The sequence below is a fragment of the Cupressus sempervirens genome, chromosome 2 (genome assembly GCF_028749045.1).
Source record: "Cupressus sempervirens isolate cs-2001-9-10 chromosome 2, ASM2874904v1, whole genome shotgun sequence".
Taxonomy (NCBI): Eukaryota; Viridiplantae; Streptophyta; class Pinopsida; order Cupressales; family Cupressaceae; genus Cupressus; species Cupressus sempervirens.
Genome location: NC_143119.1, coordinates 765,844,479 through 765,856,781, shown reverse-complemented (window position 1 = coordinate 765,856,781; position 12,303 = coordinate 765,844,479). Strand labels below are relative to the sequence as shown.

Here is a 12,303-nt window from a genome sequence, read left to right as displayed (position 1 = left end):
GACTTATAGTATTAATGGACTTAGGAAAAAAGTTGTGATCAATCCCCATACATGATGGCTAAATGCTCTTGATTTATGAGCATATTATGATTCACTGCGTGGATAAGTCAATTGATGATAAAGAGGAAGTGGAGGCAGCGTTAGAAGATTCAAATTCTTAACATGATTGGTCATAAATTGAGGATAGTGAGGATTATATGCATTAAGAGGAAATGGGGGTTTTCACCCTAAAAAAAAAACATAAACTCCAAAGGTCCCACGAAGAAGGTGAAGAAAGAGTTTAAGGACTCTATGTCCAAAAGCATATGAACGGAGTGGTCATTTCCTTGAATGAGGAGTTTAATGAAGAGGGTGATGATATGGAGATAAACATTGAGGAGTTGGACAATAATAAGTATAAGAATGGTTCTTCATCCAGGAGCAATAAAAAGAAGAGAAAGATTACTATGAAGACCACAAGAAGATAAGGGAATAAATGTGTCCCAGACTCTCTAGTAAATATTTTCCAAGAGCTTGTTAGGGATTCTCCTGAGACTAGCATGAAGATGCTTGACATAGAAGGTAAAAAGAATGCCATTAAGTTCCCTATCAAGGATACTCTCCCTAAGGAGAGCATTAAGGATATTACAATAAGTTTTCTAACAAGGATACTCTCTTGATTAGTTCCCTATCAAGGATACTCTCCCTAAGGAGAGGAGGACTATGTGGAAAAAATTTAACATGGATTATGTGCACTTGAGTATTGCAAGGGAGAAGATAGAGATGATGGTTAGAAGTGAGGAAACTAGTGAGGTGGATCTCAGGGAGCTCATGATCCTTTTATGTTGATTCTAAGTGATTCCAACAAATAACCAAATTTGGATGTCCTTAGCAATGCTAGAAACATCTTGGATTATTATAAGTCCATAAAATGTTTTTTTCATATAGTTATTGATATCAAGGATATGATGAACAACTTGGAAGATAAGATCAATAATTAGAAGGAAGTTGATAATGTGATTGGGGATGGAGGGAATACTAGATCTCTTATGGATATGTAAGTTTTTTATAGGTTGGAAGCTAACGTTATGGAGTTGGACAATAGGACTTCAGGCCTGGAGAATACATTCAAAAACATTGTTGACCTGAGTTGTAAGATTTTGAAGGTTTCTAGTGAACACATAAAGATCCTCATCAACAAGATGGAGAGCTCTGTGGGAGAAAAAACCATTGTGAAAATTGCTAATGATCAGGAGGGTCCTGGAGATAGTCAGTGTGGTCTAAGTAAAAGGACTAGGTCCAACTCAAGGAATGTGACTTCTGCAACCACCATGGGGATCAAGAAAATTAAGATGTCTATTGAAAAGATGGATTGACTCGAGTTGCATGTAGCAAAGCTTCTTAAATACACAACTTGATTAGCCTTTTTCAATATTATGTTGTGGTTTGGCCTTTGTCTTTCTTATTTTCTATTTGGTGTAGTCTTTGGTAGCTGTCCTTTAATGGTTGGCATTTTTTTTGTGCTGGCCAATTGTGTTTTGTTCTATTTTGTCTAGTGGGTATCTTTAGCATATATGTACAGGGTTTTAGGGCCCCTTTAAAACCTATTTTACTTAATAAAAAATAAAGAGAAATGTAATGGCTATTGAAGACTAACAACTAAAAAATCATTAACCCTATTAAAAAGGACAATAGAGAGAGAGAGAGAGAGAGAGAGAGAGAGAGAGAGAGAGAGAGAGAGAGAGAGAGAGGATGAGTCCTTAATGATAGGTGACACACATCTCAATTGTGATCTCTCATAAAATGACTCTAGGATGGAATGATAGAAACATGTCTCTATTTTGCATCAAACTAGACATGTCAATTTAAGCCTAACCTCACTAGATCAAATCACAAATTATTATGCCAAAAATTAATGATGAACAAGTGAAAGATGAAGATATCAAAATATCAAACCACCATAAACAAGGGTTCAAGACACTCATGGTATGAACAAGGTTTTATACCCAAAAGAGTTCCAAGGTTCTCCAAATACTTTAGGACCCAATGAGAAATTAGGTAAAAATAATTCACTCTTATGAGGCCCTATAAAAGTTATTAATGAAGAGTTAAGGACATTGGTGTCCCAGGTGGGTTTGGGTACCCCTATGGGACAATAAGACAATTTTCTAGTGTCCTTTACACATATCTTACCCATATATGCATGATAGTTTCTAATTTGGGTTCCCCAGTCCTCTAGAAACAAACTAGTGCCCCTATTAGACTAGCACTCATGTTGTAATCCTCTAGACATGCATATGTTCTAATGAGTGATCCAACTAAAGGCAAGGATTAGTTAGTAGGGTGTCATGAAAATTTTACAAGTACCCACAAATCTCTGAGAACTTCAAAATGTCAAGACTCAAGAAGAAGGAAGAAGATTGACTTCCTTAACCATCAGATGCCACTAAAATGAATAAGGAGAGGGTGAGGAGTCTAATAATGAACTATTCAACACCCTAAGCTCCTTTTATAAGCCTAAACCTAAAAGAATTCACCAATACTATAACACAATTATGTATCACTTTACAATATGTCTTGAAGTGTCTCAAATGAACTCAAGAATGACATAACAAGACATATAAGATAATGTTGATGTTTAGTAGCTTCAATCGAATAAACCTAACAATATATATAATTATATGAAATAATTTATGTGTGTGTGTGTGTGTGATATATAAGTTTAGAGAGAAATCAATATATATATCGGCATAATTTTTTATTATATAAATTTTCAAATTAATAGATTGACATAAGGGACATGTCTCCTCATTGCTTATGTTTAATATAAATATGACAAAGAGTTGTATTTGGAAAACACATACCAAAAAAAGGTAATGCCAATACATTTGCAACATCTCTCAAAACTAACATGGTATTAGAGCCTAGTTCCCTACCTCTTTGTACAGAGTTGGTAAAGATGAACAAAATATATTTACAGACGATGTCATTGATCCCATTGATCCCTTAATCCCTTGTTAGGAATAAAGTTTATAGAGAAATTGGAAATTTCTTTGTATAATGGTGTGGCACTATATTTTTGTTTGAGAGAGAAGAAAATCAATTCCTTATTGTTGACTCCATGGCTATTTATCAATAGCTTAGAATGTATTTGGTTGATGGTTTACATTAAGACATTCATTTACTCATTCCTTACAGGTTGGAGTGTCAAGTCAGATCACTATAAGTGGTGTCTATGGGTTGCTCTCATTGTGAAAGCTCATATTTCCCTGGAAAGAATAATGATCTAATCACATGTAAGTCATTGTGGTGATCAAACCATCTCATCTCACAGAGTCATATCAGATCACATTCAATGTATGGTCATACGATTGTTATTGTTGATTGGCAATCAAGTTTTCTGAACTTGGTGCAATCTATTGAAATAGATGCTACATTGGGAGTCTGTGACTTACCATGCCTACAAATCTATAATGTGGAGAGTGATGAAAGCATATTGGATTAGTGACATGGTTTGAGTAGTAGAAGACAATGTCATAGATTGTTGCAAATTTTGATTCAAGATGCACACAATGAAACAAATTCATATTTGGATTCAGTCAAATTCTGGAATGTTTTGGAATGGTCGGTCGATATTGGAAGACATTCAAAAGATATTAACCTTTCAACTACACAACCAATACAATAGATATATTTGTACAAAAGATTAGTTGGGATTAACATTGATTCCCTAGGAGGAAGTTGCTGACTAGATGCAATGTACTCAAAGCAATAATGCCTCATAACTCGGTGAGTATATCGAATGAAGAGCTCAAACTTTGGATTTAGGATATTCTAAGGGTGCGTATGGTTGCGAGAATATAAAAATGGGAATAGGAATATTTATTTTTGAATAGAAAATGAGTTTACGTATTCTTATTCTTGTTTGGTTCACTCGAAATTTAATATGAAATTCATGGACTGAAAAATTTATGTTTTCTAAAATAAAAAAATTGGACTAGGAAAATGTATTCCTATTCCACCTATTTAGGTGTAATAACAATTGCTCATTTTTGGGCCAAAATTGGAATATGTATTCCAATTTTATTCCTTTTCCAATTTTGATTTGGTGCATTCAAACAGAGAATTTAAAATTTTAAGAATATACATATGCCTATTCTTCTTGTATTCTTGTTGCTAAACAAACCCATAAAGAGTTAGTTTTGTCAACCTAGGTGTGCATTAAGTAGTTGCTTCACAAATTAGGCCTAATTAAGCCAATTAGGTCTTTGCAACTTGTTAATATTAGGGTATTTGTATTGGGAGTCAAAAGGTGGCATTTGGGGGTTAGATATAGAAATCCATAAAGGGTATTTGGAGTGCCCATCCCATTTATTTGAGGAGTCTTTTGGAGAATTTGAAAGTTATGTGGGAACAAGGCTACTAGGAGATAAGGAACCTAAAGAGGAAAGTATAATGTATTGGATTAAGAGATCAATTCTATTGTTTGGAACATGTTTTGTGGGAGGTATTAACACTAACTCCAAGTTTCCAAAGTCTTACATGTTGCTAAGTTTATTTTAGGGTATAGAGTCAAATAGATAATTAAGGCCATCTAGAGAGTAGTGGGGTTATTGATGGTTTGAGGGTGTTTGGGATTGAACCAAAACCTATTGGAGAAGAGAGATTGTTGGAGAAAGGTTGTGGAAGTGAACTTGTTCAAAATTTCCCATATTGATGTCATAGAGCCCATTGTCGAGGCTTCTTGAGTGACGTATCCCTTAGAAGTTTTCCAAAGGTGTAACTCTACATCCTTTACTCTCATTACATTGGTCCATATTGCAAATAATTATTGCAAAAGTTTATTTTTTCATTTTTTAGAACTAAGTATTTATATGCATTTTTTCAAATGTCAAAATTAAATTAAAACATTGAATGACATATCTACTATTGCATATTTCAACTATCTTGACTTTATTGAAGATTCCATTAAAGATATGTCTAATTGAACATCAAAAATCTTATAAAAATATATACCTATCATGAATAGCTTCAACATCCCTTTTTACTTATTTATGACATTCTTATATGCTTTTCCACTACTCTACCTACATTTGCTTTCATTTTGATTAGATTGTATGAAAATTAAAATTGTTGCTCCAAAAATCATTATGTGATTGAATACATTTTTTGTTATTGGAGAATCATTAATATTATATGGCCAAAATTATGAATGTAATTGGTTTTACGTAATTTAAAAAGAATAATTTAATTTAATTATTTTTAAAGAGATAAACTCTCTCTTCTTTTTAATTAAATATCTATAATGCAATCTAAGATTATAAATATTTTCCAAACTATTTTATTACAAATAATATTCTAGATGTTTGTATATAGTAAATTATATATATTTTTAATAAAAACATCATTATAAATACTTTTTTTGTACTCTAAATTAACCACACAAAGGGAAATGAGACAATACTTGAGCACCTTAACTTCATGCTTCTCAAAATCCTACGAGCTTGTTCAAATCACTATGTCAAGTCCCCTACCTATAACTAAGGTTTTAGTGCCACATCATCAAATATAATGCCACATCAACATCCTTTTTGTTAGAACAATCCTTTAATTTGAGACCAATAATAATACACAGGGCACACCCATGCTTGTGGAACTAATGTGACATCACATTATTGGTTATTTTTTTCCAATTAAGAATACATTACATTCAATAATAGATCACCATCATAAAATAACAATTTTAAAGTCACAACTATTGGTACAATATTGTTTAAAAAAGTGGACATTAAATCAATAAGTATGCCTATTAAATCAACAACTCCTATCACAACTATTGTTGGATCCTTTATTAGTACCCTTTTGTCAAGTCCCCTACTAATAACTAAGGTTTCAACACCACATCATCAAATATGATGCCACATCAACATCCTTTTTGCTAAAGTGTACAAAACAACCCTAAAAAGTGAGACCAATGATTATACAAAAGGGACAACTGTACTTGTGGAACTGACATGACATCACATAATTAGTTATTTTTTCCAAGTAAGGGTACATTTCATTTAATTACATATAGCCATCACAAAATTAACATTTTTTAAGTCACAACTATTGGTACAACGTTGTCTAAAAAAGTTGACATTAAACAAAGTATGGGTATTAAATCAATTGATCCTATCACAACTATTGTTGGATCCTCTCTTAGTGTTCTATTTGTCAAGTCCCCTACCTATAACTAAGGTCTTAGTGATACATCAACATCCTTTTTGTTTGAAAAACCCTAAAAAGTGAGATCAATCTTAAATTCACAATTATTGATGCAATGTTGTAAAATAAAATAAAAAATTAAATCAAAAAATATATATATTAAATAAAAAATTAACAACTCATACACAACTATAGATGGATCCTCTTTCCTATACAGAGAACAAACAACAATTTAATATTTAACCTCCATAAAACTAAAGATATAGAAAATTCAAATTAAAGAATAAATGGGAAATTGAGCCCTAGCCACCATGTATCTGGCCCACATTGCAAATGTTCATTTAGCCAAACTTTTAGGCCCCAATTTATTCAATATTATTTTTTTAAACATGAAATGATAATCCTTGGGCCTACCAAATAATATAAAGAAGACAATCCCTCTCGTCTTTTAATGAAAAGTAGAGTCTGGAGAGAGGAGCCCAACAACCTTTTTGAAAATGGCCAGCCAGTCGAATTCAACCGACACGTGTACTCGCCGTGACACACCAAATCTATTTTATCCGAAAACAAAGGACAGGTGCCGGTAAAAAAAGATTGTATTGGTCGGTCAAATCTGGGAGGCAAAATATGTATCAATCAGATAAACGATAATATTCGCGTTTTATTAGAAAATTAAATTACGTTGGGCGCAAGTCATCGCAATCCCGGACGCCAAGAAACATTTCAATTTGTTGTAATTGTTGATCTTTCGTTGAAGTTATGTTTATTATTGTTGATAATGGATGGAAGCCCTCAAGGAAGGGACGCGAACGGGTCTCTTTTGAAGTGGAGATCATAAATATACGTGTTTTCGGCATAAATGGGCGCCTCTTGTCTCGATTGTTCTTCTCTGCAGCAGGTCTTATTCCGCGATTACAGGTCAGTTTTCAATTTGAATTCTCCGGATTTCTGTTTGACGATGCAGAATTTTTCAAATTTGTTTCGTACAGTGTTTGAATTGAGATTTATTTGTGAAACGGAGGAGAGAAAAGTGGTAGTTTTAGATTTTTGGTAAGGATCAATGGAAATGAAAGGTTTTGTGGAATTCTGGCTCGATTTCGATGCGATGTTCTAACTGGTTCAGAGTGGCTGTAATTTTAATCTTTGTTTTTAGGTTTACTGAAATGATGTGAACCCGTTTTTAAGTTTTGATAACGAGCGGTGGCTGAATTGTCTTCTTTTTGTTTGGTTTGGGGCCTGTTTACATCAGGGGAATTTGTAGAATTTAGTCGTTTGTGATTGCGAATTTGTGTGGGTTTATTTTGTGATGAAATCGGTAGGAATAGGAATTAGTTTATTTAAGAGAAGTTAAAGTCTGTATCTTGCGGTGAATTTAGTGTTCACCTCTGGGAATTTTTTTTATTTCTGACTGAGCTGGGGCAACGACTTAAATCTGCGAGAGCCTGGTTTTTATTTATACTTTTTTTGGGGGAATAATTAATATATAGTACCTTTCCTCACCAAATTTTGTATGTGATTTTCTGTAGCTTAAGCTTTCCGAAATTGTAGCAGTTTGTTCGATTCAGCTTGAGTGAGCCACAGATGTTATGAATGTGGATAAATGATTGTTAATATTTGGGTTTTTAAATTGCAATTGTTTCTCTGGGCAAGCAATTTGTGGCATTTAATCCTTGTGTACCGTACACGAGATTTGGAATAGTCTATGACTGTTGATTTATGAGGTTTTCCGAGTTTGATAACCTTGGCAGTGTAATAATATGTCGTCGTTTTTCTGTCAGGCTACAGGTCATCGTAACTCGTATTTTAATCAATTGGGGATTTTTTGATATAATAACCTCGAGTTTTTGAAGGCTGTGGCCTGTTGAATCGAGTTGTACATCAGAGGCTGTAAGGACCCAGAGCGGCTTGTTTCATAATAAAGTTTCTACGCCACAGTTGCAGGCCATATATCTGAAGGCCTCGGGAGCTCACGTTTAGAAGCTTCTATCGGCTTTTGTGATGCCCGGTATTGCAAAGCTGGGGCCTGTTGAATTAAATAAGTTGGAAACAACCGATGAACATAAGAGCAAGAGTAACCTAACCGAAGCTCTGAAATGGCCAAGGGGGATTGTCGTTCCAGGTAGGTGCCTCCTGAGCCTAGCCGCTGATCATGGCGAAAAGGGCAGCCATGAGAGTGACCATGATTTAGCTGCTATGGTGAGGGATTTTATCGAGAATGGAAGCGTAGGCCAAGATGGTAACTGTCACAGCAGTGATAGTGATTCAGGCTCAACCGGCATTCGAAAGCTTGGAGAAAGTATTAAGGTCAGTATCCTTGAACATTATTAAAAATGAAAAAGATGGTTAAATTTCTTTCTTAAATTCTAGACAAAAGGGCAGAAAATGTGGGAGATTTTGAAATGCTGAATAGCTAATTTATAAGATGCACGATGGGTACAGAATTAGGATAGTGTCACTGATAACAGTTCTGTTAAATCTTCTATCAAATGGGCCGAAAATGTGGGGTTCCTAACATGCGAGAAACCTATACTGTAATATTAGTGTTTGCAGTGAAACTTGAATTTGTTGGACCTTGGAGGTAGCTGGTTTTTGTAAACTTATGCGTTTGTTATTTTTTTGCGATTTTGAAATATTATTAGGATTTCCCGAATCCTAAGCTACCTTGGTCTCACAGACTTGATAAGTTTTGCTCAAGCATCATTCTTCCATATTTTCTACTTTTTAAAGAGTGTGCCATTAAAATCATGGTGAACATGTGTTTATTCCAAGGGAGGAAAGCAGATTATAGAATGCAATGTTTATATGTTGTTGCAGGCCCTGAAGAATTCAATTACGCATATGGAGAGTGATCTGCTTTCCCTGATCAAAGTTGTGATTGCGTCTATCAAGGACACAGATTTTCTTTGCTTTAGGGATGGTAGTTGCAAGGGTAGCTGCATCAGAAAGCAGTTAGTGAAACATTTGAAGTCCTGTGGCTATAATGCTGCAGTTTGCAAGTCAAAGTGGAAGGTATCCGATAAAGTTCCAGGAGGTGAGTCAATCAGAGGGCTGATTATGCTCCTTTTTTTTTTGCGAGTGTTATTTTATGTTGTCTCTGTTGGAGGCCATTATAACAAAAAAATAAAAGATTCTGAAGAATAGACAATCGTTACTTTTCCAGGTGAATATGAGTATGTGGATGTAATATTGGAAGGAGATGAAAAGGCGCCTGAACGTCTGATAATAGATATAGACTTTCAAAGTCACTTTGAGATTGCCAGGCCAATACTTTCCTATGACACCATACTGAAATCTCTTCCCGTGGTCTATGTGGGGGGTCTAGCAAAGCTTGAACGTATGTTGCAACTGCTGGTTGAAGCTGCAAAAATATCCCTTAAGCAGAACTCTATGCCTATGCCTCCATGGAGAACACTTGGATACTTGAGGGCAAAATGGTTTTCATCTTATGAAAGAGTGGTTGTGGATACTCCCAGCAAATACCACAGAGGAGGCCTCAATATGGAGTGGATAAGTATGGATATTTGCCCAAAGCAAGGGCAATGCAGGGACCAATTAAGGAGGTTGAAAGCATCTGTGCCTCCTGAAGCACAATCTGGACGCGTGTTAAAGACCATATCAATTGAAAGGAATAGGGGCATTCTGACTGACTGGAGGTCAAATGTTTTGAAGTCTTGAAGAGAAAATTCCAATTTTGAAATGATTAGTAGTGCGTGCAGAGTGTGATCCTATTTATTTATTTATTTCAGACAAGGCTTGCATGTATATTTCCGGCTTCCTGGTTAAACCAGTAATATGCAGAGTTTCAGCAAGTTTTTGAGGTTTTTGGAAGTTCATTATTATATCTGTTTTGCCCTTCGCAGAAGTTAAGTGGAGGAGCTTTCTATAATTAAGCCCGTAGGTTATAGACTAGTTAAATGGCATCATTCAATCATTCTTTCAGCAGTAGATTGGATGAGACTCGTCTCTACTGTCTTCTCGCAATCAATAAAAGGTGAGCTAGCTTTTGTTGTATCATTGAAAGTTATCAGAGGACTACATTGAATAGCATCTTTTGTCATAGAGGCATTCCTTACCAGTTCAGTAAACAGGGGCTGTAGTTTTTAGTGAATGCAGAGATGGCTTTATCAGCTTCACTTGATTGCTTCAAAGAAGTTTTGGTGAAGTTTGTTTATTTTCTCGCTGTGTGTACGAAGTACACCTTTTTATAGTTTATTCTGAATAAAAATCCATCCTCGAAGTTACTGATTCATGCATCATCTTTTTCCCCACTTTTTCCTGTAGTTTAATGCTTTTCTAGTGGTAAGATGCTTTTTTCGTTGTAATCTTTAACAATTGCGTATCCGGTGCTTGGTAATGATTATTAGTAGAGTAAGATAATTTAAACAGTTTTTGTTTTAATCCATTTCATGTTAGTTAAAAGTTCACTGTCCAACAATAATGATTGATTGAAATTTGATTTTGATTGTGCTCTAGTGAGGTTTAATGTGTACAATATGCATCCAAGCAATTCATATATAATTCAATGTGTTGCATTGTAGCAAAGCATGTAGATTATTTGATTGAATCTACTATTTTTAAAGTAGTTTGTGTAATACTATAATATGATTTATATAGCGATATGCTATTTTAGTTTTTTGTGTTGGAGAAGAGTTTTTTGGGGTTCTGAGCACAGGAGTGTACGGGTGTGTAAGATTATGCATGGCATTTGTATTCTGTAAAGTTCTAATATGCAATATAAGGATTTCTAATATTAAAATGTTTTTATTTCTGACTACCCTCACTGTAGCTGCGTTTCCATTTATTTTGTGCAAGAAACTGTTCGAACTTTTTTTAGCTTCTTTAGTGAATTAAAAGGTTTTTCTTTACAAAGTCAATGTGCGAACATAGTAGATTGTGTTTCTTTAGGTGAGTGGGAGTAGCTCTAAGTGTTCCACCTACTTGATGCAGGGGCATCCTGCATGGGAAAATTATTGGGAAAAAAAAAAAAAAACTGGAGGAGAGAGAGTGACAAAAATTAGAGGAGAAATAATAAAAAAAAAATAAAAAGGGGAAAAAAAGGAGAAAAGAAAGGAAAAAGGGTATTTCTATTTTCGAGGTGCATAAGTGGCATAATAGAAAAAAAATAAAAAATAAATGGTTGTCATTCCATTTATCGAAGTGTGGGTAGAATTTTAGAAAGTTTTGAATATTGTAGAAGGTTATGGAAGTTGTAGAAGGTTGTGGATGAATTCTAGAAGGTTGTGGATAAGTCATGCATTGGGTGGTAAGTGCCTATTTAAGCAAAGCATATGAGCATTTTTAATCAAGCTCAAGGAGAAGCTTGAGAAGTGGAAGCTTGAGAAGTGAAAGCTCGAGAAGGAGAAGCTCGAGGAGTAGAATCTCGAGAAGAAGGTGAAAAGCTTGAGAAGGAGAAGCTTTGGAAGGTGTGAAGGCTTCGAGGTGTGAAAGAGAAGGAGAAAGTGAAGAGTGAGTTTTCTTGAGTCTGTGGACAGAGCGCCGAATGTGAAGCAGTTTACAGCAGGATTGTGATGGACTTGTGAGTGTGTAGACAGAGCGTCGAATGTGAGGCAGTTTGCACTTGGATTTTGGATAAAGTTGGAGAAGAGCTAGTGGCTGCGGTTTAGAAACAAGGAGGTTGCTTGGTAGCTTGTGAGCACAAGTTGAGATATTGGAGGTTTCTACCAGAGTGTGGATTTGGACTAGCTTGGGTTTGGATTGGATCTTGAGAGATCTTGCAAAAATGTTATTTGTAATTGATATTGGATTTTCAAGTATAATAAAAGAGTTCTTTGGGAAGCATTTTATTTTCTTGGTCTTTATATTGTTGCATTCTTGGTTGTGAGTTGGTAAGGGTGGTGTGGCCCTTCATCAGTGGTATTAGAGTCGTCCTTCATCAAGTGGTATCAGAGCAGGAGTTCCTGAGTGTACAAGCGGATCGCCGAAGTGTGAGGCAGTTTGTACCAGGACCTTGGTTGGGTGAAGTTTATCAGAGCAGGAGTTCCTGAGTGTACAAGCAGATCGTCGAAGTGTGAGGCAGTTTGTACCAGGACCTTGGTTGGGTGAAGTTTATTAGAGTGAGTTCTTGAGCATGTAAACAGATCGCCGCAGCTGAGGTAG

General features: G+C 35.2%; 1 protein-coding gene across 1 annotated transcript; it reads left to right on the top strand.

Moving 5' to 3' along the window:
• The first annotated feature begins 6,980 nt into the window (after positions 1-6,980).
• Positions 6,981-10,439, top strand: LOC149575701 (uncharacterized). The gene is made up of 4 exons (XM_089815468.1): positions 6,981-7,104; positions 7,965-8,490; positions 9,001-9,217; positions 9,347-10,439. Exons 2-4 carry the CDS (start codon positions 8,185-8,187, stop codon positions 9,859-9,861), a joined length of 1,038 nt encoding a protein of 345 aa, XP_089671594.1. The 5' UTR covers positions 6,981-7,104; positions 7,965-8,184; the 3' UTR covers positions 9,862-10,439.
• The last annotated feature ends 1,864 nt before the right edge of the window (positions 10,440-12,303 follow it).

What these genes read in the sequence shown, in the direction of transcription:
- LOC149575701 (XM_089815468.1), top strand. Translation starts at nt 8,185, where the DNA reads ATGCCCGGTATTGCAAAGCTGGGGCCTGTTGAATTAAATAAGTTGGAA. An exon ending in AGCTTGGAGAAAGTATTAAG is followed by an intron (nt 8,491 to 9,000) that starts GTCAGTATCCTT and finishes ATGTTGTTGCAG; the next exon opens with GCCCTGAAGAATTCAATTAC. An exon ending in ATCCGATAAAGTTCCAGGAG is followed by an intron (nt 9,218 to 9,346) that starts GTGAGTCAATCA and finishes TTACTTTTCCAG; the next exon opens with GTGAATATGAGTATGTGGAT.